Source organism: Giraffa tippelskirchi, chromosome 13 (genome assembly GCF_054371585.1).
Source record: "Giraffa tippelskirchi isolate mGirTip1 chromosome 13, T2T-mGirTip1v1.2.pri, whole genome shotgun sequence".
Lineage (NCBI taxonomy): Eukaryota > Metazoa > Chordata > Mammalia > Artiodactyla > Giraffidae > Giraffa > Giraffa tippelskirchi.
Genome location: NC_137287.1, coordinates 2,689,057 through 2,714,351, shown reverse-complemented (window position 1 = coordinate 2,714,351; position 25,295 = coordinate 2,689,057). Strand labels below are relative to the sequence as shown.

The following is a 25,295-nucleotide window of genomic DNA, read 5'->3' as shown; positions in this document are numbered from 1 at the left end:
GGGCTCCCGGCTCCCCGAGGAGAGGGCTGCGGGGATGACCGCTGGCTGTCTTGCTTTCCTCAGAGACCCAAAGGAGGCGCCCGGATGGCTTCCGGAGAGCACCAGGTCTCCGGTTTAGCTACAGAACTGAATCGACGGCCCCACAACGTTTTCTCACGCCTGTGTGTTGGTGAATTCCTGGGAAAAACACTTTCATTTTAAGTGTAAACTTTGGAGAGAAACAGCCGAGTGCAATTTCCGAAGCTGGAATGAGTGTGAACGTCTAGGGAGATGATCTGACTTCCAGAAAGGCCCCATTGGGGGAGGACGCACCCCCCGACCTTCATTCCAGACCCTCCCCCCCCCCCCCCCACAGACCCACACCCCCGCTGCTTTGCCGAGGGGATAGTTTTGTGCTTCTGGGTCTTAACTGCAGCATTCACTGACCCCGAGCACCCGAGCCAGGGCCGACACCCCTCTTTGAAAGGCCCCGAGTGACTTCCGCACAAAGATGCCCACCACCTCGGAGCATGAGTGAGGCCCAGGGGACATGGCCACGGGGACACCGGGGCCCAAGCGTACTGACCTGGGGGCACCCCTGAAGAGATGGTGGACGAGGTGGGCACGCCGGTGCCCGCGGCAGTGACAGCCGCCACGTCGATGGTGTAGGTGGTGAGAGAGGACAGCCCCTGGATCTTGTACTCGTGCGTCGAGCTGTTGAGGGTGAGCGTGAGTCGCGAGGCGCTCTGCCCGTACACCTCCCAGGAGATCTGGTAGCCTGGAAGGCAGGCGGGGCACAGGGTCAGTCCCGGGGTCCACGGAGCCAGGGCAGAGGCGGGCGCCCCGTGGTCATCTTGAGGGCTCTGACAATAGCAGGGATCTCAGCCGGGCCACCAGTCCAGGGCCCACGGGGACGAGACCCGAGGTGAGCCCCTCCATCTGGGCGCCACACCCAAGGGGGCAGCAGGAGGATGGGGCTGGGGTCTTGGCAAGCTCAGTCCCCAGGGCAGGATGGAGGGGTGGGGGAGGAGGGAGGGGGGCTGGGGGAGAAGGGAGGGGCTGGGAGAGGGGGGAGGGGGGCTGGGGAGGAGGGAGGGGCTGGGGGAGGGGGGAGAAGGGCTGGGGAGGAGGGAGGGGCTGGGGAGGAGGGAGGGGCTGAGGGAGGGGGAGGGAAGGGGGGAGGGAAGGGGGGCTGGAGAGGGGTGGGGCTGAGGGGGGAAGGGGAGGGGTGAGGGAGGGGGAGGGGTGAGGGAGGGGGAGGGGGCTGGGGGGGGTGGGGGGCTGGGGAGCACTAAGGGGCTGACTGAGGCCGGCCGGCCTGCGGTCCTCTGTGCAGCCTTCTGTCCTCAGATGATGCACGCGCTTCATCCACATTTCCATTTTTATAAACCGATATTTTCATCACACGGCACCCTAAATCAGAGGCTTGCTCCTGGCTTGCAACTAATTTGTGGAAACGCTGCCATGTTTCCCTTATACAATGATTGATACAGCGCTTTTTGCCGTAATGTTTCTCCCCCGCCCAGGCACCAGTGTTGCTTCCAGCCCTGCCTCCCCCTTGAGCCCGTTTTCCGAGCAACAACGGGTTCCCCCACCCCCCACCTTCTGTGCTCAAGTTCATCCGTCGGGGCCTCATGATCACAATTTATTCAGCCTTGGGTCCCATTGAGACCTGGGGCTCAGAAAAAAAAGACCTAGGCAGCCCTGAGTCAGCCCCCATGCGGGGGCTGTTATGCGATCAGAGAACGTTTCGGAGCACCCCCGAGGAGAGGGCGCTGATGGAGGGGCTCCCGGGCCGGGCCGGGGCGAAGTGCTGAGAGTGCCGTTCTTCGGTCTTCCGGGCCGTGAGCATGGAGACAGACGCGCTGGGGGGCTCTCTGGGCTCCTCCTCACTCTGATGAAGCAATAAATCGAGCCAGTGGCTTGCACTTGCAGGTAAACAAGAATTTAGAGGGGAGCGTCTCGGGGCTTCAGTACTTTGGAAAAAAAAATAACGCTAGAAGCCGCTGCCCGTCAGCCGCCCCTCAGCCCGCGGCCTCTGAGGCGGGGGTGGGGTGCGGCCCTTGCTGGGGGGCCGGGGCACCAGGCCGTGGAAGACGGAGGGGGCCCTGCCATCCACTGGCAGCCCCCACTTACCTCAGCTGCACTCCCAGCGGTGGGGTCCCCACCCCGGGCCAGGCCCGAGGCCCCGGCTGCCTCCCGGGCCCCCTCCCCTCCGCGGCCCCCGCCCCACAGAGGTGACCCCTCGCCGTCACCTCAGGACGGTGCTCACTCCAGACCTGAGAGCCTCCTCCCCGCTACCTGCCCTGACCCCTGCCCTCCTTTGCCTTCAGAGGCAGGAACACCCTAAGGCTCTAAAATCCACCCGTTCTTTCTTTTTCTTGCCCAGTCAGACTTTTGGAACTAACTGTAGAGTGAAAACCAGACCACCCGGCAGGGCAGTGAGGACCGGTAACTTCACACACGCCGTGTCCGTGACTTTCCTGTGATGCCCTGAGCGCCTCATGCAGGTGAATTCACTCAGCCTGGGGCGGAGCTCTGAGACTGCAGTATCGCCCCCGCCTCACGGAGGAGGGGGCCGAGGCCGGGGCTCCTCACCCTCCCAGGGAGCGCCCTCCCAGCCCGCCGCCCCCGGGAGCCCTCCGCGCACGGCAGCCCGGGGAGGCATGCCCAGCCTGGGGGCCGTCCGAGGGACCTCCGCTCGGACAGGCTCGCGTGGGCCCCGCAGGCACCCGACGAGAAGGCTGCTGTCACACACTCGTGTTCTTATGCCTGCCGTTAACGTCACCACCTTGTCCGCCAGACCATTTTCTTTGTTTAAAAGCTGTTCTTCATCAAAATTTACTAAAATATAGCATCTTGTCCTGTATGGCAACCTAGAGCCCAAACACAGCACTTCCAGCACCCTTAGCAGAAGAGAATTAGCCGGGTTCTACGGCATTGCAGCGGACAGTCTGGTGGGTGGCCGTTGTTGTGGATACAAATGAAGCCAAATGGATAACTGAAGGCCCTCACGTGCTCGGGAAAGGATGCGGCAAAGGCCAGCGAGAGCAGCTGGCCTGGACGCCCCGCACGGATGCACGGAGTGTGGACACGTGGTGGGCGTGGCCCCGCGCAGGCAGGCCTGGCCGGAGCGCTCCTCAGGGCCCGGGGCGGGAGGAGGGAGGAGAGAGCCCCCACCCAGGGTGCGCTCTACCTGCTCCAAACGCTGCCTAACTGAGACTAATGACCAGAGGGGCTTCAGAAATGATTCCGTGTTGAGCTGAAGCAAATTCTCCACGAGAGAGCAGTGCATCCAATCGCGAGCTGTCTGTCCGCGTCCTCCTGCTCATAAATCAGCGTTTAGGCGGGGAACGTGGGGGATGCTGCCTGTGCAGGGGGAGCGTGGGCGGAGTTCGCTGGGCGCCCAGCGCCCCTGCCGCCCTCCGCGGGCTCCTCCAGGTGCTGCAGGGACGCTCCCGGCACCCAGTCTCCTACGGGGCGTCTGGGCCACAGAGCGGCCCGTGCGCAGGGCTGGACATTACGGTGCCATCTGCCCGGCAGCTTCTCTGACCGGCACTGACAGGGCGGCTTTGGAGGGACGGTGCTGGTGCCCTGTAGACGCTTCCCAAAAGGGGCTTTTGGAGGCAGGTTTGCCCATAAACGCAAACACGGTTTTTTTTGCTGTACTTGGTAGAATTCTCTCCCTTCAGCCTGTAAAAGGCCTTTGGGGTGCGGCTGGCGTGCCCCACGGGAAACCAAGCCCATCTGGGGGTGCTGCCCTGCGTGTCCAAGCAGAGCATCCAGGGCAGGGAGGGTCCCACAGAGGGCGGGGGTCCTGGGGGCGCCTGTGGGGACACTGAAGCAGGGGTCCGGCCTCTGGGAAGGCCCCCTCCCCTGCAGGCCGTCTTACAGAGTCGGGGGGAGGGGCGAGCCAGAGAGCAGACCAGGAGGGATCCCGTGCCCCCGAGGGAGGCCTGGTTGGAGCGGAGCGTCTGCCTGAAGCTCTGACCCTCGGAGCCGCCACTGCAGACCTGCTTCCAGCCCAGGGCAGGGCGGCCGGCTCTCAACAGCCCGAGCTGTGAAGGCCGAGTTCCAGGACAGACAGTAGCTGTTGCCGGTGACTGCTAGTATTTGTTTAATAAAACAGGAAATTGGGTTCATTAAGCCCTATTAGCTGTAGAACTGACGATCATCAATCAGGAGTGTCGGCTGCGGGTGCTCAGCCTGGCGAGGTGGGCTCTACTCTGGAGTGGGATGTGACGCCCGTGGGTTTCCCGCAAGGCTGGACGCCGGAAGGGAGACGCGGGCGGGTGCTCGGAGGGCCAGGGCGGGGCTGAGGCTCCGACTGTCAGCAGGGAGGCCTTCTGGTGGAGTCTGTCCATCGAGGCGTCCAGGCCCGGTTTCCGAAACGTACCCCTTTCTGTGGATCCTCAGGGCCGAGCCGACGAAGGTGACAGGTCTGCCTGCCCCGCGCCCCGGCCCCCCTGAAGTCAGCAGCAGGTGCAGCTCTAATTCACGCTAATTCAGGCCACAGATGTCCCCATGGGACCGAACCGGAAGGACGTCTTCTACCACGTGGGGGCCGCTGCTCAGCTTTCCGTGCTTCTGGGTTTGCTTCCCTCTAGCTGATCTGTCTGTTTTCCTCCCTTTGCACAGCTTAAAGCCACAGGAAGCTGGACTCCTCTGGGCGACCGCCCTCCTCTGCTCCACCCCCGCCCACTTGGTCTCATTCCTTCCACTCACGGCCACAGCGGGGCGTCTTCCTTACACACGAAGCACTGCGTCCTCTGCCCAGAGGCCTCAGAGTGCGAGCAGACTGGGCTTTGGAGGTCTGATTTCAGGAGGCACTTTTCCCCCTTCCTGGACTTAACATCACTCACAAGTTCTTGAGGGCAGAACTACATTCATGAATCTATTTAAAAGTGAGGGTCAGAGGCGGCATCGGCTCAACGGTGTCCCTAGTGGCACCTTCTGGATCGGAGCACACCCCTCTGTAGGGGGTCTGGTCGGGCGCAGGTGAGCAGAGGGCACCTTGCAGGTAGGCAGAGGGCGGGTTGGCACCGGGAGGTTTCCTGAGCAACGGGAGAGAAGCGGGGAGCTCAGCGTAGAGACAGACCCCGGGCTGTGTGCGGGGGCCTGTGTCTGAGGCCCCGCGCGAACCTGTGGCTGGAGCCAGCCGCAATCCCAGGATCAGAGCACGCGGCAAGCCTTCGAACGCGCCCTGTCTCCGCTGCGTTTCTGGCAGTTACAGAGATAAGGACTCAGAACCGTGTGAACACCATGTGGGACAGGAAATTCGGGAGGCGGGCGGGGTCCACTCGGATTCCAAGCTGGAGAAGCTGGGCAGTGCCCGTGGCCCACGCATCACACCGGGAGCTAGCTGGTTACTTAAGAAGGAAATGCAAACATTCTTCTTTCAATGAATGCGTCTTCTTCTTTCAAGCAGCTGTTCAGTTGCCGGGATATAATACTTATTAAGCTGTCTGCACCTAACCACTTAGGAAGCAGAGCCGTCAGGCCTTCCTGAGGCCAGCGGCACAGTCCCGGGGAACACGAGAAGCGAAGCCCTGGGTCTGGGCGGGGAGCCTGGGCCAACCCCCGTGCTGCGTGTGGATGACGCGATTTAAGTGGAAATTCAGCCCTATCACCTGAAACGTTCTTCAGAAGCCTCTTCTACAAAATGAAATCATTAAAAGTCCTACCAAAGTGAGCCGTTCCCCCGAGACCGCACTGCAGGAGAGGGAGGCGGCCGACGCCCAGCCTGGGTCCCTGCTCCCTGGATGTCCCTCACCTGCAGCTGACCCCCGGTGGCCTGGCATCGGGGGCAGGGGACAGGCGTGGCTTGGCCGCTCTCTGGGGCAGGGCCGGGGTTGGGGGGAAGGTGGGGGAAAGGGCCACCTGGCAGTGGTGCCGGCGGCGTTTCCTGAACGCGCAGGCGTTCGGCTCTTCCTGCCTGCCCGAGCCTCAGCCTCCTCAGCTGTAACACCGCGGTGATCTCAGCTGTCACCTCCCTGCACGGCCACGGGATTACAGAAGAGAAACAGCCGTGGGAGGACACATCTGGAGCGCGCGTCTCCCGGGCAGAGATGTCAGAGGCTTGTTCAACAAGCCGATGAGACCGAGCCTCCACACTCGGAGGCTGCAGCCTGACCAGGAGGGCGCCCACATGAGGCGATGCCCCCGGGACAGGTCCTTCCCTCCGCCTCGGCCCCGCGACAGTCACCCTTCTGGCCGTGGGCACCCGGGTGCTGCCCACCGTGGCGCCTGGAGCTGTGTCTGTCCCTCTCTGTGGGGCAGACTTGTTTCTCCTTTTCTGACCACAGAGACCCTTACCTGTAATGATGCCATTTTTCTCCAGGGGCTCCTGCCAGCTGACTTTGAGAGACGTGTCCAGAATCTCCGTGAAACTCAGGTGGCCCACAGCTCCCGGTTCTGGAAATGAGAACCAAAGACGTCTGTTAGCATGTGGCCCAATTCCCTCCAGTCGGATTGGCGTGGAACATTCTATCTGTGGAAGGAGGCGGGAGCCAGGACAAAGCCTGCCGGTCAGAGCCCTCAGGAAGAGCCAGAGAGAACCCAGAAGGACGGGGGTCTGAGGTGTTAGAGGTGAGCAGACTACAATCACATAAATGATTTCTGTCGGCCTCACCCTGGCCTCGCCAAGATCTGCAGAGACTGGCAGTGGGAGATGCAGACGCAATCCCTTCTCTTTTTCCTGATCTGATCTAGCTAAACAATCGGGCGGTTGGACCCTGAAGGCCGCTGCGAACCGCAGCGTCCCTGACGCCTCTGCAGCCGTGCTGTGTGTCTGTCCCATGTGGGGCCGCAGCCAGGAGCCCTGGCCAGGAGGCCGGGCCGGCCATACCTGGTCGCCGGCCGATGCCTGCCAACCTGATCCAGGCTGTAACCTACACTCACTCTCCCCAGGTAGCCCAGGGGCAGGGCAGGCGTGAGAAATGTCCAGCAAAAATTGCATGTTTCCCTGGAGTTTCCCTGACTGCAGCCCCCTCTTAAGGCAGGAGGGCAGAGCAGCAGAGCTGCCGTTGGTTCAGTGCCGGGCTCGGCGGGGCAGAAGCCCAGTCCCCTGCTGGCCGGCTGGGCGAGCCTTAGCGTGGCTAAGCCTTGGTTTGCTCATCTGCGAAACAGGGAAAACAAAAGTAACTCACGCTGCAAGTTAACTGTGAGAAAAAAATGTCATAAAACACAAAAGCCGTTAGCAAGTCCCCGGCACCGCAAAAATGCTGACTGACGTGGCTGCCGTTACTAGCTGTCGGTTATCACGCCATCAGAATGTAGAGTTGTTTCTAAGCTGAGCTAACTGTCGGTATACCGGAGAGGCCTGAAAGGCCAGGACAAGAGCTGAACAGGTCCGGGCTCTCAGACCCGGACGCACGGCAGGAGTCTGCTCTGACCCGCCCCGGTTCTCCGGCTGTAGAATTGCACACCGGGCTCAGAGCAGGGATGCGCAGGGGCCAGCCCGGAGCTGGGTCCGGCACACAGGTCTCCTGCCCGCCCGGGAGGGACCGCAGGGGCCACCAGGGGGCTCTGAGCCCACCGCCTGCTCCAGCTCCTCCAGGCTGAGCGCTCCAGCGCCCCCACACCCGGTCCCCTCGGGGCCGCCTCCCCAGGAGGTGGGAAGCGGTGACAGGTGACTGTGCCTGCCGTGACGGGTCACACGTGCTGGTTAGGTCCCGCTCCGTGTCGCGCGGTGGGGGGCAGGTGGGAAAGGAGACCCTGGAGGGGAGGCTCAGCGGTCAGACGGGGCGGGGGCCGACGAGGGGGGGAGGGGAAGAGAGCGGGGGCCCCCTGTGTCCCCAGCTGGGCATCGTGGGGTGCCTGGCGGGCACCCCTCGGGCCCGCAGTTCATCAGCCCTGCTTCACTGGCTTCTCTGCAGTGGCGCCTCCCACACGCGCCCCTCTGCCCTTTTTCAGGAGACGTGCAGGGGACAAGTCGGGGAGGGAAGGGAGGCGCAAAGGCAGGCTCGGAGGGGAGACGTGTGTGCTTCTTGCCGGGCGGGGAACCAGGTTCCCACCGGCCTCCCGTGGACACCTCTGGGCAAGGGCACACGGAGAGCTTTCTCACAATAACGAAGCACAGTTTTTTCAGCCTAGAACAGGAGAGTGCGAAGTCAAGGGTGCCTGGTGTCCGTCCAGGAGCCGGGCTCAGGGCTCCGGCCGACCGGCCTCAGCCCTGCTCTACCCACTGGAACCTTGTAGACACAGCAGGATTTTAAGGCGAATTCCACACCTGGTACCCAGTTGGTACTTGGACAAAGCCTCCAAACACACCTCGTGATTTTTTAAAAAAAATGATAACAGCCTCAGCAAATTCACTCATCTGGGTGAAACTTTCAAAAGACTCTTTATGGATAAGCTCATACGCTCTGACAAATTTCACTCTTTGAGTGTGGAACACGGTAAAATAGGATGGCTGTCAAGACCATCTCATCCTCCTCCAATTCTAAGATTCCAGAAAGACATTCTGACGGATTTTTGAACTGACTGGTTCTTTTTTTCGATCGATAGAATAGCGAAGAAAGCTTTTTGCTCCTTTTATGTTCTCAGTGTTTCTGCTTCCTGGATTTCTGCCCAAATATGCTTGTCCTTTAGCTCTGCTGGAACCAGCTGGCAGCGTCTCAGCTTAAATTTATATTCTGTTTCCTCTCTACTGCGCTGCCCCCCCTCCGCCCCCTCCCCACAGTTCTTATTTCATCAGAGCTTTGGAGAAGGAGGCCCGCTGTGTGTGCAGAACTCACCAGGGCGCCATCTGCGTCGTCAGTATAGGGTGATGGGGGCCGTTTTGCTGGCATGCAGAGACCAGGCCCTCTTTTAAAGGCTGCGCCCCCAATAGGGTGATGGGGGCCGTTTCGCTGGCACGCAGAGACCAGGCCCTCTTTTAAAGGCTGCGCCCCCAATAGGGTGATGGGGGCCGTTTCGCTGGCACGCAGAGACCAGGCCCTCTTTTAAAGGCTGCGCCCCCAATAGGGTGATGGGGGCCGTTTCGCTGGCACGCAGAGACCAGGCCCTCTTTTAAAGGCTGCGCCCCCAGAGCCGACAGCAGCCTTGTGTGTGCTCAGTCGCTCAGTCGTGTCTGACTGTGCGGCCCCGTGGACCGTAGCCCGTCAGGCTCCTCTGTCATGGGATTCTTCAGGCAAGAATACTGGAGTGGGTTGCCATGCCCTCCCCTGGGGGATCTTCCTGACCCAGGGATCAAACCCGCATCTCTTGTGTCTCCTGCATTGGCAGCCCGGTTCTTTACCACTAGCACCACCTGGGAAGCCCAAAAGCAGCCCTACCTCCCATTTTTCAGGGAGACTGTCCACGCCTACAAGGATGCTCTGTCTTTTTAGGTAGGACCGACAGGCTCCCTTTCTATCAAAAAATGGTGGTTCAGTTAGAAAATTCGAAAAAGATGATGTCACTGCTACTTTTCTCAACTCTCAAGAAATTTCTCATTTCTCCTTCTTACTGATGGTGGGCCTGGGGCCTCAAAGGTCCTGCTCCCTGGCTGCCCAGCATTATGAGATGTTTCTGCATAGTCCGTGTCTGTCTTTGCTGTTCTTCAGTCGCTCAGTCGTTTCCGACTCTTTGCGACCCCATGTCCTACAGCATGCCAGGCTCCCTTGACCTCCACTATCTCCTGGAGTTTGCTCCATCTCGTGTCCACTGTATCTGTCTCACTGGCAACAATAGAGCTTTTTAAGTAAATAATTCAGCCAGGAGTCTTCTCTCATTTATCTGAAGAAGTTCCCTGCTTTTGCCATTTTTTATTTTTAGTAAGTGTCCTCTGGAAAGTAAAACCCAACGTCTGGTTGGACCTGCTGTGGTTGGAGCTGAGATGCTGCCCTGGGCTCTCCTCTCAATAATGAAATGGAAGAAAATGTCCAAATGATGAAGAGCCTCGAGGGGTGCCCGATAGATGCTCTGAGAATTCACTGCCACCTCCGTCAACTATGAGGGCAGGGGGACTTCCCTTTCCACCCGCCGGCAATCATAAAGGAGTCCAGCTGTGTTTCCTTCAAGGGAGTGGGGAAGGGGCCTTCCAGCAAGCAGAGCTCCCCTCTTACAGAGCTCCCCACCCCGGGGCCCTCTGCTCAACCCCTGCACTCAGGCTCCAACCAGCCTCCTCACACACGGCGAGGCCAGAGCCCAGCCAGCCTCCTGCTTCTCTAAAGCCCCCGGATTCCAGAGCAACTGCACCCACTTAGGTGGTTTAACTGCCAAGGGCCTCATACTCAAATGCCCTGAGGTAGCACTGGTTTCAAGCATTTCCATCTGTGGTGAGACCACACGCTCAGTTATAGCCCCCAACCTTTCCTGGGAGAACACGGTCAGTCGCTAACTGCTGGACTCCCACATCTGCTTCTTCAGGCCCTTTGCTGCCTCGACGTGAGTGGGTCCCGACTAAGCCCCGCGTCCCAACCCTGGACCTGCTTTCACATTCCGGTCACGGTCGTCACCACCTACCCGTCACCCGAGCCAGAGTCTGCGGAGTCATCCTGGAGAACCCCTTCTCCCCACCCCCACCCCCGGGTCTCAGCAGCCCCCGGTTCTCTGTAACACATCTCTAGGTCTCCCGCAGCGCTAGCCGTCTAGGGTACAGGCTCTCATGATCATCCACCTTCTCCCCAGGCCGCAGCACCTCTGTCTCTAGCCCGTCATCACAGAACCTCCAGACCGAGCTTTCAAACCACTCGAGCGACAGCCCCACGGAAGGTCCTGCGGTCCGAACGCCTAGACAGCTGCGTCTACGAGTCTTAACTGAGCCACTGAGACGCCTCTGCTCAGCTCCCAGCTTATTTCTCTAGGGTCTCCCACACCTCATAAACCACACGAAGCTAAGCTGGACATGACAGTGGCCCAAACCCCTCTGATGACTGACGGGTCCCGTGAGACCCTTGGGGAGGGCACTCACTGTCCTCATGTGTCCATATGAGCTGCGGCGCACTCGGGGGCCCGTCGCCAGGGGTGGTGAAGCATAGAACTGAGGTGAAGTAAGCGGTAAACTTCTTCAGGTTGGTGATGTACCCGTGGTGGACTCCGTGGAAATCTGGAGCGATGGTGACGACCGTGACAGCTTCAGGGACATCGTCCGGCCATGCCAGAAGCTGGGATGGAGCAGGGTGAAAAAGAGATTTAATTTCATCCTTTCACCCTCAAGTCTGCACCAAAATTTTATTTTGCGATACTATGTCTTTGAAGAAGGCAAAGTCATTTTAAAATCTCGCTGAAAAATATAGAGTTTAAAAGATATCTCACAGACTAGTTGAGTACAGATATGTATATTTATGGGCTTCCCAGGTGGTGCAGCGGTAAAGACTCCGCCTGCCAATGCAGGAGTTGCAGGAGACGTGACCCTGGAGAAGGAAGGACAATGCGCCCCAGCATTCTTGCCTGGAGAATCCCATGGACAGAAGAGCCTGGCGAGCTACAGTCCACGGGGCCACAGAGAGTCAGACACGACTGAGCAGCTGAGCACGTGTATGTTTCTATACACATTTTATACACGTGTATGTAAAAATCTACTTAAACTCACATTGGGAAAAAAGACACTTCTCAAACTTTCCCCTTCTCTTCACTTAAACACGTTACAGAACATATAGATATTTAACATTAAGAAGTAAAGATGACATTACCTGTTATTTGAATGGATCAGTGCAATGAAACATCAATACAAATATTCTTCTGGATGGGCACCTACTCTGACTCAAAAAGAAGTCCTGAGTTCAATGGGAACACTGTTAATTATCTATAATTTATCTCAGTCTGGTTTTCCAAAAATGGATTTGGGGAGACTGGTTATGAAAGTGAAAGTGTTAGTTGCTCAGTTGTGTCCGACTCTTTACGAACCCTTGGACTATGGCCCTTCAGGTTCCTCTGCCCATGGGATTTCCCAGGCAAGAATCCTGGAGTGGGTTGCCATTTCCTTTTCCAGGGATCTTCCTGACTCAGGGATTGAACCCTAGTCTCCTGCCTTGCAGGCAGATTCTTTACCACCTGAGTCACCAGAAATACAGTATATATACACATCCAAAAGGAAGTTATTTTAATGTTTTGTTAACATTATGTATAAGTGTGAGTTTTAATTCCTCTGACACCAAACATTTCTAGGGCTAACTCAGTCTGAAAATTGACACACCACAGGATAAGGAGCATATTTATGTAGAGTAAGCTCACAACCAAATCACTGAATGAACGCCCTGGTCTTGCCAGTAAGATCTTCACTGATCAATATGATTTCAAAGAAACTTCTGACTGTAGCTACCTCTGGGAGAAAAGAAAAGACAGACAAATTTCCAACTATGCCTGTCTTTCTAGTGGAAAACAAGTGTTTTAGTAAGTTGACTCCAAATGGGGGAAAAAAATGAACTGTGTTCTGAGGAAATAACACTCTCTGAATCTGAAATCATCAAGTTTATAAGCAAACTAGGTGGAACCCTTGTGTTGACCTGCTACTGCAGAAGATATGTGAATACATTACACTGCAGGTGAAATGAAGGCGGGCTCCCCGCGCCAAGCAGGAGTTGCTTATCTAAAAGGAAAGGAGGGCTGTGCTTCTGGAAACTGCATCCAGGCACAGCTCGGAAGGTCAGAGGCTGGAACTCAGAAGGGGCACAGGGCAAGGAGGGGTACGTCTGTCTCTGTTCAGTCCAGTGGGCGCTCCGAGTCCGCGGGTCTCAGTTCCACACACAGAATTCGTCCTGAAGCAGTGAGGGGGCGCCTACTCATCGTTACTTGGTAGAAACCTCACTCAGGCGCGTCCTCTGCCCTTTGTTTTGAGTCTGTGCTCCTCAGAGAGGCCCCCCTTCTGGGAAGAAGCGGGTCATACATGTGCTGATTCCAATCTGCCAGGACGGGTCTCCCACTGGTCATTTTATATGGACGGCCTTTCTCATAACGTTGCTCTGTCCTAGCTGAACCATCCTTTTTTTGTGTGTGTGTGGTTTTTTTGGTTGTGCAACGTGGCTTGCTGGATCTTAGTTCCCCACCCAGGGTTTGAACGTGCACCCTCGGCAGTGAAACCGCAGAGTGCTAACCACTGCACCACCACGGGGTCCCCACCAACCATCCTCTCGGCAACCAGTAATGAGAGTTTACGGGTCAGTATGGCTGGCGGTAAGGCCATGGATGAAAGGAGACCCCGCCCAGGTCAACACTCTCTGTAACTGGATGCCGTGGGCTCCTGACGAAACGAGGTGCAAGGGGCCCCCCGATCATAGGACCGCGAGGACGCGGAGATGGCCCCTCCCCCGGCTGTGCCCAGGCGCACCTTGTATCCCTGGTTGATGCCGTTGATGAACTGCTGAGGCGGGGGGCTCCACAGGAACTGGATGGTCGTGGAGTTCACGGCTTCCACCTGCACGTGCTGCGGGGGCGCGGTCGGCACTGCTCCGGGGCGGCGGTGGCGGGACAGCGGCCGGGGGCGCAGGGCGGGGAGAGAAGAGACTGAGCTACTCACGACTCACCGGCTGCTCGGCCTGCGAACCGGGAGGGTGCTGCACGGTTTTGGAGGCTAATGGTGACGTTACAACAAGCAAGAGCTGGGCTACTCCTCCCTTTGTGTGGGAGAATCCTTAAAGGCACAGGCAGAAAAGTGGACCAGGTCATCTCAACCCACGGGTGAGCCTTTCCTAGGGGTCCCAAGGTAGACAGCAAACAAAAGCTTTCTCTGATTTTTTTTCAGTTAGCCAGTATTTGAGATCAAGGCAAGGTTTGATCTAGGCCTCTGCATCCCCTGTTACACATCATTCTGTTTTCAAGCCCCGTTATCCTTTATACATTAAAAAAAAAAATCCCTTTTCATATGCACTCACTTATCCATTCAGAGACTAAACGTCTCCTTGTTTGCCATAGAAACCACCATTAAAAATTTTTCCACTTTCCATTTCTTTTATTGAAGAGCTATTGAGCCCAATTACAGGCCGGCCCAGAGACTTCCAAGGAAGTCACATTCTTGGGGAGATGTTCACTTTCAACTTGCGTTGAAACAGGCAAGTCCTTCCAGTGAACACACAGGCCGAGCCTCTGCCCCAGAGGCGTGCGGAAGGCCTCAGCCCAGGGGACCCTGCACGAGGTCTGGGAGAAAGGGCAGACGTTTGAGGGCGGAAAGGCCTTGAGAAAAGCCTTTGCATCGGGGAAAAAGGAGGCAGCAAAGGCATGCAATTATGAGAAACCTGGCGAGCGGTGAGAGAATAATGAGCGTGGCTGGGCATGGGGCGCTGGGGGAGAAGGGGCTGAGAGAGTGGAAGGGTCACTGTGGGGACGGCCTCAGACGCCGGGCGCGGAGGTTAAGAGCGTACACGGAGGGCGGCGGGAAATGAGCGGTCTTCTGGAAACGGCAGTGACGGGACCCGGCTGTCCTTTGAAGGACGGCCTCTGCAGAGGGGACAGGCCTGCTGGCTGTGCCGTACAACTTTCTGCAGGACACATGGGAAGGTCCTGGTTCTTTAGGAGCTTGTTTCAAAGGAAAGACAGCGAATCCCAGAGGATCCTTTGGCTCCAGGAACAGAAACAGAGACACGCCTCTCTTGGCACAGAACACGTGGGAGGGCTCAGCGTGGTTCTGTTAAAAATCACGGCAGCTTCCATTACGCTCTTCTTCAGAATCGCATGTCATCCGGCAGAGACGAGAAAGACACCCCAGACATCACAGCCGCTCCAGCTCCAGGTCGCCCATCCACTCCCGCCTTCTCTGGCTGCGCTGTCCCTGGTCCTTCCCTCCATACGATACCAGGAAGACGATCCTACTCAGTTCTCACTCAGCACCATCCTGAAGTTGTGGACTGAAAACGGCCACAGGCATTCCTGGGCCGAGGGTGCAGGCGGCTGGGAAGCACGGCCCACCCATCAAACGTGAGGAGAAGCTGAACAAACAGTAAAGTCTTACCCTTTTGTGGGCCCATAAGGAAGCTGAGGCCACAGGGCCGCTGTGTCCGAAATACGAGAAAAGAGGGACCCTCCCCCTCTTTGTTTAAAATAGCTTAAAAGTAAAAGAATGGGAAAAAATACTTGAAAACACTAATTAAAATAAACCTGGTGTCATGACACTAATATCAAAGTAAATATCCTACCAAGCAATAAAACTGATGATAAAGAAGCACATGACATGATGATGACGTGATCTGTTCACCAAGACGACCCAACAGTCCTGAAAGTGGATGCAACAGAGCTTCAGAGTACAGAAGGCAAAACTGACAAAACTGGAAGTAAAACTAGACAAAACTACTGGGATAGGTGGAGACTTCAACACTTGATCAAGAAAAAAAAAGGCAGACAAGGCACATCAATAAGGATCTTCGAGGCCAGAGCACCACCACACAGAATCTGATCCACATGATATTTACTTAGAAATCTACCCAAGAACAACAGACTGTGCATTCTTTTCAAGCACATGTGGAACTTAACCGAGATGGACGTATTGAAATATATATGTCATACAAAACAAATCTAGACAAGTTGAAAATAACTGAAATCACAAAAAGTGTCTTTTATGACTCAACAGAATTAAACTTGAAATTAACAACAGAAAGATATGTGGAGAGTCCCGGAAAACTTGGAAATTAAGGAACGCACTTCAAAGTAACCCACGAGTCAAAGAGGAAATCACCTGGACAATCAGACAGCATTTCTGGTTTAATAAAAGGGAAAAACACAACATGCCAAAATTTGGGGTTTTGAAAGTGTTGGATCATTGAAAAAGCAAGAGAGTTCTAGAAAAACATCTACTTCTGCTTTATTGACTATGCCAAAGCATTTGACTGTGTGTGCATTACAACAAAATGTGGAAAATTCTGAAAGAGATGGGAATACCAGACCACTTGACCTGCCTCCTGAGAAACTTGTATGCAGGTCAAGAAGCAACAGTTAGAACTGGACATGAAACAATGGACTGGCTCCAAATAGGGAAAGGAGTACGTCAAGGCTGTATATTGTCACCGTGCTATTTAACTTATATGCAGAGTACATCATGAGAAATGCTGGGCTGGAAGAAACACAAGCTGGAATCAAGATTGCCGGGAGAAATATCAACAACCTCAGATACGCAGATGACACCACCCTTATGGCAGAAAGTGAAGAGGAACTAAAGAGCCTCTTGATGAAAGTGAAAGAGGAGAGTGAAAAAGTTGGCTTAAAACTCAACATTCAAAAAACTAAGATCATGGCATCTGGTCCCATCACTTCACGGCAACTAAACTGGGAAACAAGGGAAACAGGAAGAGATTTTATTTTTTGGGGCTCCAAAACCACTGCAGATGGTGACTGCAGCCACGAAATTAAAAGATGCGTGCTCCTTGGAAGGAAAGCTATGACCAACCTAGACAGCATATTAAAAAGCAGAGACATTACTTTGCCAAGAAAGGGTGTCTAGTCAAAGCTTTGGTTTTTCCAGTAGTCATGCATGGATGTGAGAGTTGGACTATAAAGAAAGCTGAGCAATGAAGAATTGATGTTTTTCAACTGTGGTGTGTGGAGAAGACTCTTGAGAGTCCCTTGGACTGCAAGGAGATCCAACCAGTCAATCCTAAAGGAAATCAGTCCTGAATATTCACTGGAAGAACTGATGCTGAAACTGAAACTCCAATACTTTGGCCACCGGATGCGAAGAACCGACTCATTGGAAAAGACCCTAATGCTGGGAAAGATTGAAGGTGGGAGGAGAAGGGGACGACAGAGGATGAGATGGTTGGATGGCATCACCGACTCAATGGACATGAGTTTGAGCAAGCTCCAGGAGTTGGTGATGGACGGGGAGGCCTGGCGTGCTGCGGTTCATGGGGTTGCAAAGAGTCGGACACGACTGAGTGACTGAACTGAACTGAATAAATAGCCTTTAGATGTTTATATTAGAATCTAAACTTTTGACTTTTAGAATCTATGAGTGAATTAAAACTAAAACAAAAATAGAAGGAAAATAGTGAAGAAAAAGAGCAGAAATCAATGAAATAAAAATAAACAATAATAGAAAAAAAAACAATGAATCCAAAAGCTGTTATTTTAAAAATCAACAAACTTCTTGCCAGACTGATAAAAAATAAATAGAAATTGCAAATTACCAACATCCCCGATAACAGGAGACACCTCTATAAACTCTACTGATGCTAAAAGAATAAAAGGACATTTTGAGTATCTTTATGCTCATTAATTCAACAACTTAGATGAAATGAACAAATGTCTTTAAAGAAACACACTTTCAATCTACTCAAGAAGAAATAGATGACCTGAGTAGTCAAACAGCTATCAAATATTTGAATACAAAATTAAACACTTCCAAAAAAGAAAACTCTAAGCACATAAGGTTCAATGGTTAATTTTACCAAGCATTTGAAGAAGGAAATAAAAGACATTCTAAAGCATTAAGCTGATACCAAAATCAGAAAAAGATGCTGGAAAAAAAAAGAAAAGTAAACTGCCGGCCTGAGAACACGGGTGCAAGAATCCTTAATAAAATATTAGAAAAATCAAATTAAGCAATATGTAAAAATCACAATTTATCCTAATTCAAGTAGGGTTTATCTTACAAACACAAGGCTGGTTCAACATTTGAATATTCATCAGGGTAATTTGCTGTTATAAATAGAATTTAGAAAACATGATCATCTTAATCGATTTAGAAAAAGCGTTTGACAAAATTGAACCTCCAATAGTGATGAAAGGAAAAATGAAAGTGAAAGTCACTCAGTTGTGTCCAACTCTTTGCGACCCCATGGACTCCATGGAATTCTCCAGGTGAGAACACTGGAGTGAGTAGTCTTTCCCTTCTCCAGGGCATCTTCCCAACCCAGCTATCAAACCCAGGTCTCCCGCATTGCAGGTGGATTCTTTACCAGCTCAGCCATAAGGGAAGCCCAAGAATACTGGAGTGGGTAGCCTATCCCTTCTCCAGTGGATCTTCCCGACCCAGGAAATGAACTGGGGTCTCCCGCATTGCAGGATTCTTTACCGATGAGCTATCAGATTAAAGGAAAAAGAAAAGAAAAGAAAACAAAACAACTCTCAAAGTAGGAACTAGAAGGAACGTACTAAACTTGCTAAGCACACGTGCTGCAGCGAAGTCACTTCAGTCGCGTCCGACTCTTTGCGACCCCATGGACTGTAGCCCGCCAGACTCCTCTGTTTGTGGGATTCTCCAGGCAAGAATACTGGGTGGGTCACCATGCCTTCCTCCAGAGGATCTTCCTAACCCAGGGATCGAACCTGCATCTCTTAATGTCTCCTGCATTGGCAGCCGGGTTCTTTACCACTAACGCCACCTAGGAAGCCCAAACTTGCTAACAGGCATCTGTAAAACACCTACAACTCACATTTTATTTAAGATGAAAGACTGAATGCCTTCCCCTAAGATGAGGAACAAAGCAAAGGTGTCTTTCTTACCATTCCTCCTCTGGAAGGCCAAGCTGGTGCAGTAATGCAGGAAAAAGAAACGAAGGGCATCCAGATAGAACAGGAAAACAAAGCCCCCCAAACCCCTCTATTCACTGACAGTATGACTGTCCATGTCGAAAATCCCCGAGTTTACTTAGAACCAAGATTAGCAAGATCACAGGAGACAAGATCAAAATACAGAGGCGAATTATATTTTGAAACATAAGAAATGGAGAACTGGAAACTGAAATTAAGAATTCAGTATCAGTTATATGGCAGTTAAAACATGAAGTATATATAAATTTAACAAACTATAGGCAAGATCTGTATGCTGAAAACTGATGAAAGAAATAGAAAACTCTTGAGAGTCCCTTGAACAGCAAGGAGATCAAACCAGTCAATAAAGAAAATCAACTCTGAATATTCATCAGAGGGACTGATGCTGAAGCTGAAGCTCCAATACTTTGGCCACATGATGCCAAGAGCTGACTCACTGGAAAAGACCCTGATGCTGGGAAAGGCTGAGGGCAGGAGAAGTGGACGACAGAGGATGAGATGGCTGGGTGGCATCACCGACTCGATGGACATGAGTTTGAGCAAACTCCGGGAGATAGTGAAGGACAGAGGAGACTGGCATGCTGCAATCCATGCAGTCGCAAAGAGCGGGACACAACTGAGTGACTGAACAACAACAACAGCAAACTGGAAACATCTCCAAAGCCCTTCAGTTGCTGGAGAGGAAAACCAAACTGGCCTGTCCAGGGGATGGACCGCTGCTCATAGTGAAGTGGGAGGAGACGCTCATTCTTGCCAGCTACGTGGACGGCCTTAGTGCCAGACACGAGGGTGGGCCAGACTCAACCGGCTCCATGGCATGCTGGGTTCTCGCATTTTTATGACTCCTGTAAAAGGGAAAGCTAGAGGAGAGGAACCCGTGCCAAGGGCTGGGGGTAGGGGCAGAGCTCCACTCTCAAGGCAAGTAAGTTACACCTCAGTCAGTCTGACTTTGAAAAGGCTGCGGATCCTTGATGCCTTTTCTCATGTAGAGGTGGTGTCTGAGGCACTTGAATGCAGACTCTGGGAGTGTTCTGACCAAGAGAATAGGACCCAGGCCTTAATAAACTAGCAGCTTCCACGCCTATCTCTAGAACTGTCCTTTCTGGGAGTCCTGAGAGGAGAAAGGAGTCCGCTGACCCTGTGGCCACCGCGCTGGAGCGGCTGGGTGTGGTGCCTGGGGGGCAGCCCCAGGGTGCCCGGCTTGATGGCCTTCCGGTCAAGTCACCCACACTCAAGGGAACCCATCTCCCCTCTCCTGACCCTCAGCAGACAGCTCAACGTACTGCCCCTCTGGATCCCATTCCCAGCCCGTAAAACCACGAGATATGGTACAACGGTGCTGCCTGCAAGCTGCCTGGAAGGCAGTGGGTCACCGGGACAATCTCCCCCGTGAAAGAGAGGAGGGAAGGGGGTGGGAGGGGAAAAAAGGAGGGAAGAGGGGAAAAGGGACGAAAGAATATGAACAGCAGTTGGGAAAGAGCTGCAAAGGGCTGTGACTTCTCCGAGAGCCCATGTCCTCACTCTGGGCAGGCTTAGTTCTGGGATTTCCTTTCCAATTACTGACTCTGAAGTTGCACAAAACTTTCCAGTCAAATGTTGTTATATTCTCTAAGGTGAGACCACACCGATCGGACACTTTAAGAAAACAGCATTTTGCATAAACTAAATGAGCAATACTTCCTGCTGTTCTTCACTTTGCTTTACGTCACGCAACAGCCACGCTGAGAGGCCCTCTCACCATCAGGTCAGGGCCTCCCCGCCTTCCCCACCCTGGGACCCAGATACCAGGCGTCCCGGCCTGGCTGACCCACTTAAGAAGGCAAGCTCCCTTCTCCTCACGTCAAAGCTCACAATTCTCCTCAGCTCTCTTCTGCTCTCAGATCCTTCAGCATCTCTTTCTCCTAATTACTGTCATCAGAAGTGACTCACAGATTTGTGGACAATGGGATTAAAAATCCCCTCAAGTGAGAAAAAGACCTACAGCCCATAAATCCTTCTTGACAGAGCTTCAAATAAAGAAGTTGCTATGGTGGAAAGGTCTTAATTACGGAGAAGGGTTACGTAACCCCAGCCTTCCGGGAAAGGCAGGGCTCAGCTCCCGAGGAGCCGCTGCTCGCAGGACGGTGCAGGCCCAGGCATCCAGAGCTGGGCTCAGTCTGCGTGCTGCAGAGGACCCTCCTGGGAGGCTGTGGCCCCCTGCTGCCACCAGAGGCATTCTCTCCCCAGATAATTAGCACCTGAAGTGCCTTTCTTTCCAAGCCTCGAACTGCAGAACTGCAGGCCGTGAAGAGGCCTGGTGAAGTGACAGGGGTTATGCTTTTCTGTGATTTTCACTGCTAAAAAAAAATCCATTTTCACCAGATAATTCCCCCTAGACCCCAGTGAGGACACACAACCTAGATTCCCTGGACACTGTCTCAGTTTTCACAGTCAAGAACAAGGAGCCCCAGCTCTCTGGGGCACCTAACAGCCAGGTTATGTGAATGGAGAACCGCAAGGGTGGCTTTAGATACGGAAGTCCTCTTCCTTCGGGAAACGTTTGCAAGCTGTTGATAACATAAAGGCCCTTTGCAGTTCCTGAGCATGGATTTCTCGGGGTGGCCAGTAGAGGGCGGACTGGGGTACAGTGGTCCAGTCAGGGCGCCACCATTGGGGTTCCACTGGGCCGGGAGATGCCGTCAGCTTTTCATTGTAGTAAACCACTCTTTACAGCCACTCAAAAACACACAACTGTTGAAATTATATTTGAAAACTATACGTGTTCATTACATGCGTTGTTGAAGCTGAAGTGTGTGTGCTTAGTCACATCCAGCTCTTTGTGAACCCACGGGCTGCAGCCCGCCAGGCTGCTCCGTCCATGGCATTTCCCGGGCAAGAATACGGGAGTGGGGTGCCACTTTTTGAAAAGTTGATTTCTGAAGTTACTACATCCATACAGTCCGCTTTATTCTTCTTTATATTTAAACACGTGTTGCTGCTGCTCAGTCGCCAAGTCGCGTCTGACTCTTTGTGACCCCACACACTGCAGCATGCCAGGCTTCCCTGTCCCTCACCATCTCCCCGAGTTTGCCCAAATGCCTGTCCATTGAGTCGGTGATGCCATCCAACCACCTTATCCTCTGTTGCCCTCTTCTTCTGACTCAACCTTTCTCAGCATCACGGTCTTTCCATTGAGTCAGCTCTTTGCAGCAGGTGGCCAAAGTACTGGAGCTTTAGCTTCAGCATTGGTCCTTCCAAAGAGTATTCGGGGTTGATCTCCTTTAAGATCGACTGGTTTGATCTCCTTGCTTTCCGAGGGACTCTCACGAGTCTTCTCCAGCCCCACAGTCGGAAAGCATCAGTCCCTCAGTGCTCTGCCTTCTTTAGCGTCCAGCTGTCACATCTGTACATGACTACTGGAAAGACCAGAGTCTTGACTAGACAGACTTTGTCGGCAAAGTGATGTCTTTGCTTTTTAGCACACTGTCTAGGTTTGTTGTAACCTTCCTTATCAGATGGTGAAACTAACAAAATCCAAGACTCTACAGTCCCACCTGTTTTTCACTTTGTGAAAGAAATGGGGTCAGAATACCACGTTGACAAAAGAATTCTTCTGAGGGATTAAAGCTGCTGCTGTGCATCGGTGCTCATCTACCTGAGATGGAAGTGATCTTGATTTAATGATCTGGACTGCGTTTGTCACTGTGTCATCTGACATGGGAGAAGGAAACGGCAACCCACTCCAGTGTTCTTGCCTGGAGAATCCCAGGGACGGGGGAGCCTGGTGGGCTGCCGTCTATGGGGTCGCATAGCGGACATGACTGAAGCGACTTAGCAGCAGCAGCAGCATCTGACATGCCATCCATTTATCTTCCAACAGTATTATTCATAAAACAAACTTTCCTATTTTAATTTCAAACTGAAGTCTACCAGCTGTCCAAGAGTTTTTGTAAGAGTTTGTGAACAAAATGTTATTATTATCATTGTTGTTAATGTTTTTAGTGAATGGGTCTCACTTTGAAGGTCTGTTGCTACTGCTGCTGCTGCTAAGTTGCTTCAGTCGTGTCCGACTCTGTGTGACTCCATAGACAGCAGCCCACCAGGCTTCCCCGTCCCTGGGATTCCCCAGGCAAGAACACTGGAGTGGGTTGCCATTTCCTTCTCCAGTGCACGAAAGTGAAAAGGGAAAGTGAAGTCGCTCAGTCGTGTCCACTCTTAGTGACCCCATGGACTGCAGCCCACCAGGCTCCTCCGTCCATGGGATTTTCCAGGAAAGAGTACTGGAGTGGGGTGCCATTGCCTTCTCCAAGGTCTGTTGAAGGAAAAGCTATTGGCACCAAAAATGGCCATTAACTGACACTCTTTAGCACCTGACTGGACTCCACAGAGGACTCCCCAGACCATCTATACTAACGTGTACGAGAGACATACAATCAGTTTTATAATTCTAAAGGAATCAGTGTTTGAACTTTAAAGAAAAATTATTTAGATGGGCAGCAGTATCTGTGTAGATATACACAAGTGCCCATTATTTTAAAATACTTGCTGTGAGAAATATTTGATCAGATTCCAAATCCAGTCACATTATCACAAAAACTGATTGACATTACGTGTTTGTAATGTCAAAATGAAAGAAAGAACTGTTAACCTAGGGAAATACTGCCCCCTTAAAGTATAATTTAAAGAGGGCGAATTATCTCCATTCTGGTTAACAGTAAGACAGAAGTCTCTCTTCACTGGGGAAAAAGTGACAAATAATCTTCAGGCACTCACGACCACCTACTTATGCAAATGCTTTCTTGTTAATGGTTACCGTCGAATGCTTGAAGAGGTTATCATTAGAAGTTTTAATGGTATCTGAATGGCAGCTTCTCAAGAATAAAACCACATATTGAATAAGTTATGTTCACCCATTAAGGTCAAGTTTCTCACTCAAAATTTTGAGATTTTGATTGGAAAGTTTTATACAAATTCAGCATGTAAAAGTTCCCCTAGCATTCGCCAAAGTTGATCAATGTGGCTCTGAAAATACACACTGTCACGAATCCACGGACTGAAATGTATTTGGAACACTTCAATTCGTTGTAGTTATTATTATTGATTTTCCCATCTTTAATGAGTGGGAGCCTCTTCAAGGTGGCTCAGGGGTCTTCTTGACAAGCTCTCACTGGGGCTTGATAAGCTCTCACTGGGGCTTGATAAGCTTCTTCACTTTCTGGAATTACATATTACATTACATTATATTATATACTGCCTGCTTCTGACCTGGAATCTCCCATGTAGCCAAGAAAGCTGTTTATTTGGGGGTTACTGGGCAACTCTGGGCTACTAGGTTGGTTCTCATTTCCAGGCCTTTTTACAAGAAATTCTTTCTTCCTTTGAGGATAAAATCATCATACTTCCAATTCCAATTTAGGGTTTCGACTTTGCCAAAAATCTCAGTTCCCAGTGACAGCCATATAGTACTTACTTGCTTCATCCACAGGACTCACACAATCGTGCCTTAAAAACAGTGAACCTGGCACTTCCATTTCTATGGCCGCTGAAAGCTGTAGATCCTTTATCCTCCAGGTTTTGATTTTGGTTCTGTGCTAGGGATGGGCAGTCAAATCATCATGTTTCAAAGTTACTTGAAATAATTACTTTCCATTTGGCTAAGTTCACCAACTCAACATACCACTGTGTTCATTTGTCTCATATTGCCTTCAGCTTTTTAGAATTTCTGTTATAAATGCTTTAAAATAACTTAGTTTTATGAATAGATGAGGGCTTCCCAGGTGGCACAGTGGTAAAGAATCCACCAGCCAATGCAGGTGATGTGGGTTTGATCCTTGGGTTGGGAGGATCCTCTGGAGTAGGACACGGCACCCCACTCCAGTCGTCTTGTCTGGGAAATCCCATGAACCAAGAAGCCTGGTGGGCTACGTCCGTGGGGCTGCAAAAGAGTTGGACATGGCTGAGCATGCATGCACACAATAGATGAAATATATTTACATGGCTTCGGAGTCAAGGAGAAGCCTAATTTCTGTCTCTGTACCTCCTTTTCCTGTAGGTATAGTTCCAGCCCCCTGCAGTCCTGGGGTTCACCAGCTTGTCCTCGCAGGAGCCTGCTCACCCCTCCCGACAGGCGGCCGCTCGGCGGCCAGTAGGCCTTCCTGGACCCCGTCCTTCTTCACAGTCCCCATGTGCCCCAGCCCAACGCTGTAAAGGGACCTGCCTTTCCTTTCACAACTGCTGCCTGCCCATGCCTGTCTCCGTGCCCACAGAGCCATCGGACCACCTGAAAACCACAAAACTATCCAGCTGGGCCTGGCTCCCAGGGGCCAAGTAAACACTGTTTCTCCTGTTTCCTGCATGACGGGACGGACAGAGTGGCCCGTGCTGGGCCCCCTCTCTGCGGAGCCCCCGAGTCCTCACCAGCTCTCACGGCGAGGCACCTGGACCTGGCCTCCAGGGTCCAGCGGCATTCAGCCCAAACAGGATTCCATGGCACTGGATCTGCCCTGATTCAGAAATGTGTCATTGACAAGACTGGTCCCAGCTCTCCCTGGATCTGTGCTCAACTCACCTCCCAACTCTCTTTATGGCATCAATTGGCACATCCCATCCCTCCTCCTCTGTCACGTGGCTGGTCGTGTGTCTGGAAAAGCAGCGTCTGGCTTTTATGTTTCAGCCTGATTTCAGCCATCAATCTAACACTGCAGTTTATTTTTATTTCTGATTCGGGGACAGAACATCTGAATGGCTCTCTCAGCTGTGACACCTGCAGGTTTGACGGGCATGCCGTCTCCACCCGCTCCGAGTCCCTGACAGAAGTGCTGAGCAAGAAAAGCCCCGAAGGGTGACGGGTTCTGCAACTGGAGTCACTTTCACGCTGGTGGTCCTTCAACTGAACGACACTCTCTGGGCAAAGCTGAGTCCTTAGAGTCCACCTA

General features: G+C 52.8%; 1 protein-coding gene across 13 annotated transcripts in view; it reads right to left on the bottom strand.

Annotated features, from left to right (window-relative positions):
- SDK1 (sidekick cell adhesion molecule 1) overlaps positions 1 to 25,295 on the bottom strand; it is an 840,913-nt gene that overhangs the window by 218,010 nt on the left and 597,608 nt on the right. For 7 of the 13 annotated variants that reach the window (XR_014072185.1, XM_081552683.1, XM_081552682.1 and 4 more), the window contains 4 exons: positions 13,232 to 13,347; positions 10,877 to 11,069; positions 6,295 to 6,393; positions 566 to 757 (listed from right to left, as the gene is read on the bottom strand). Coding sequence is in view for 9 of the 13 variants with exons in the window: in XM_081552683.1 (XP_081408809.1) it covers positions 566 to 757; positions 6,295 to 6,393; positions 10,877 to 11,069; positions 13,232 to 13,347 (600 nt within the window). In the remaining 4 variants the exon portion in view is untranslated. Of the gene's footprint in view, positions 1 to 561; positions 758 to 6,294; positions 6,394 to 10,876; positions 11,070 to 13,231; positions 13,440 to 25,295 lie in introns of all 13 variants that reach the window. The other 6 variants (XR_014072186.1, XM_081552687.1, XM_081552689.1 and 3 more) reach the window with 3 other exon arrangements.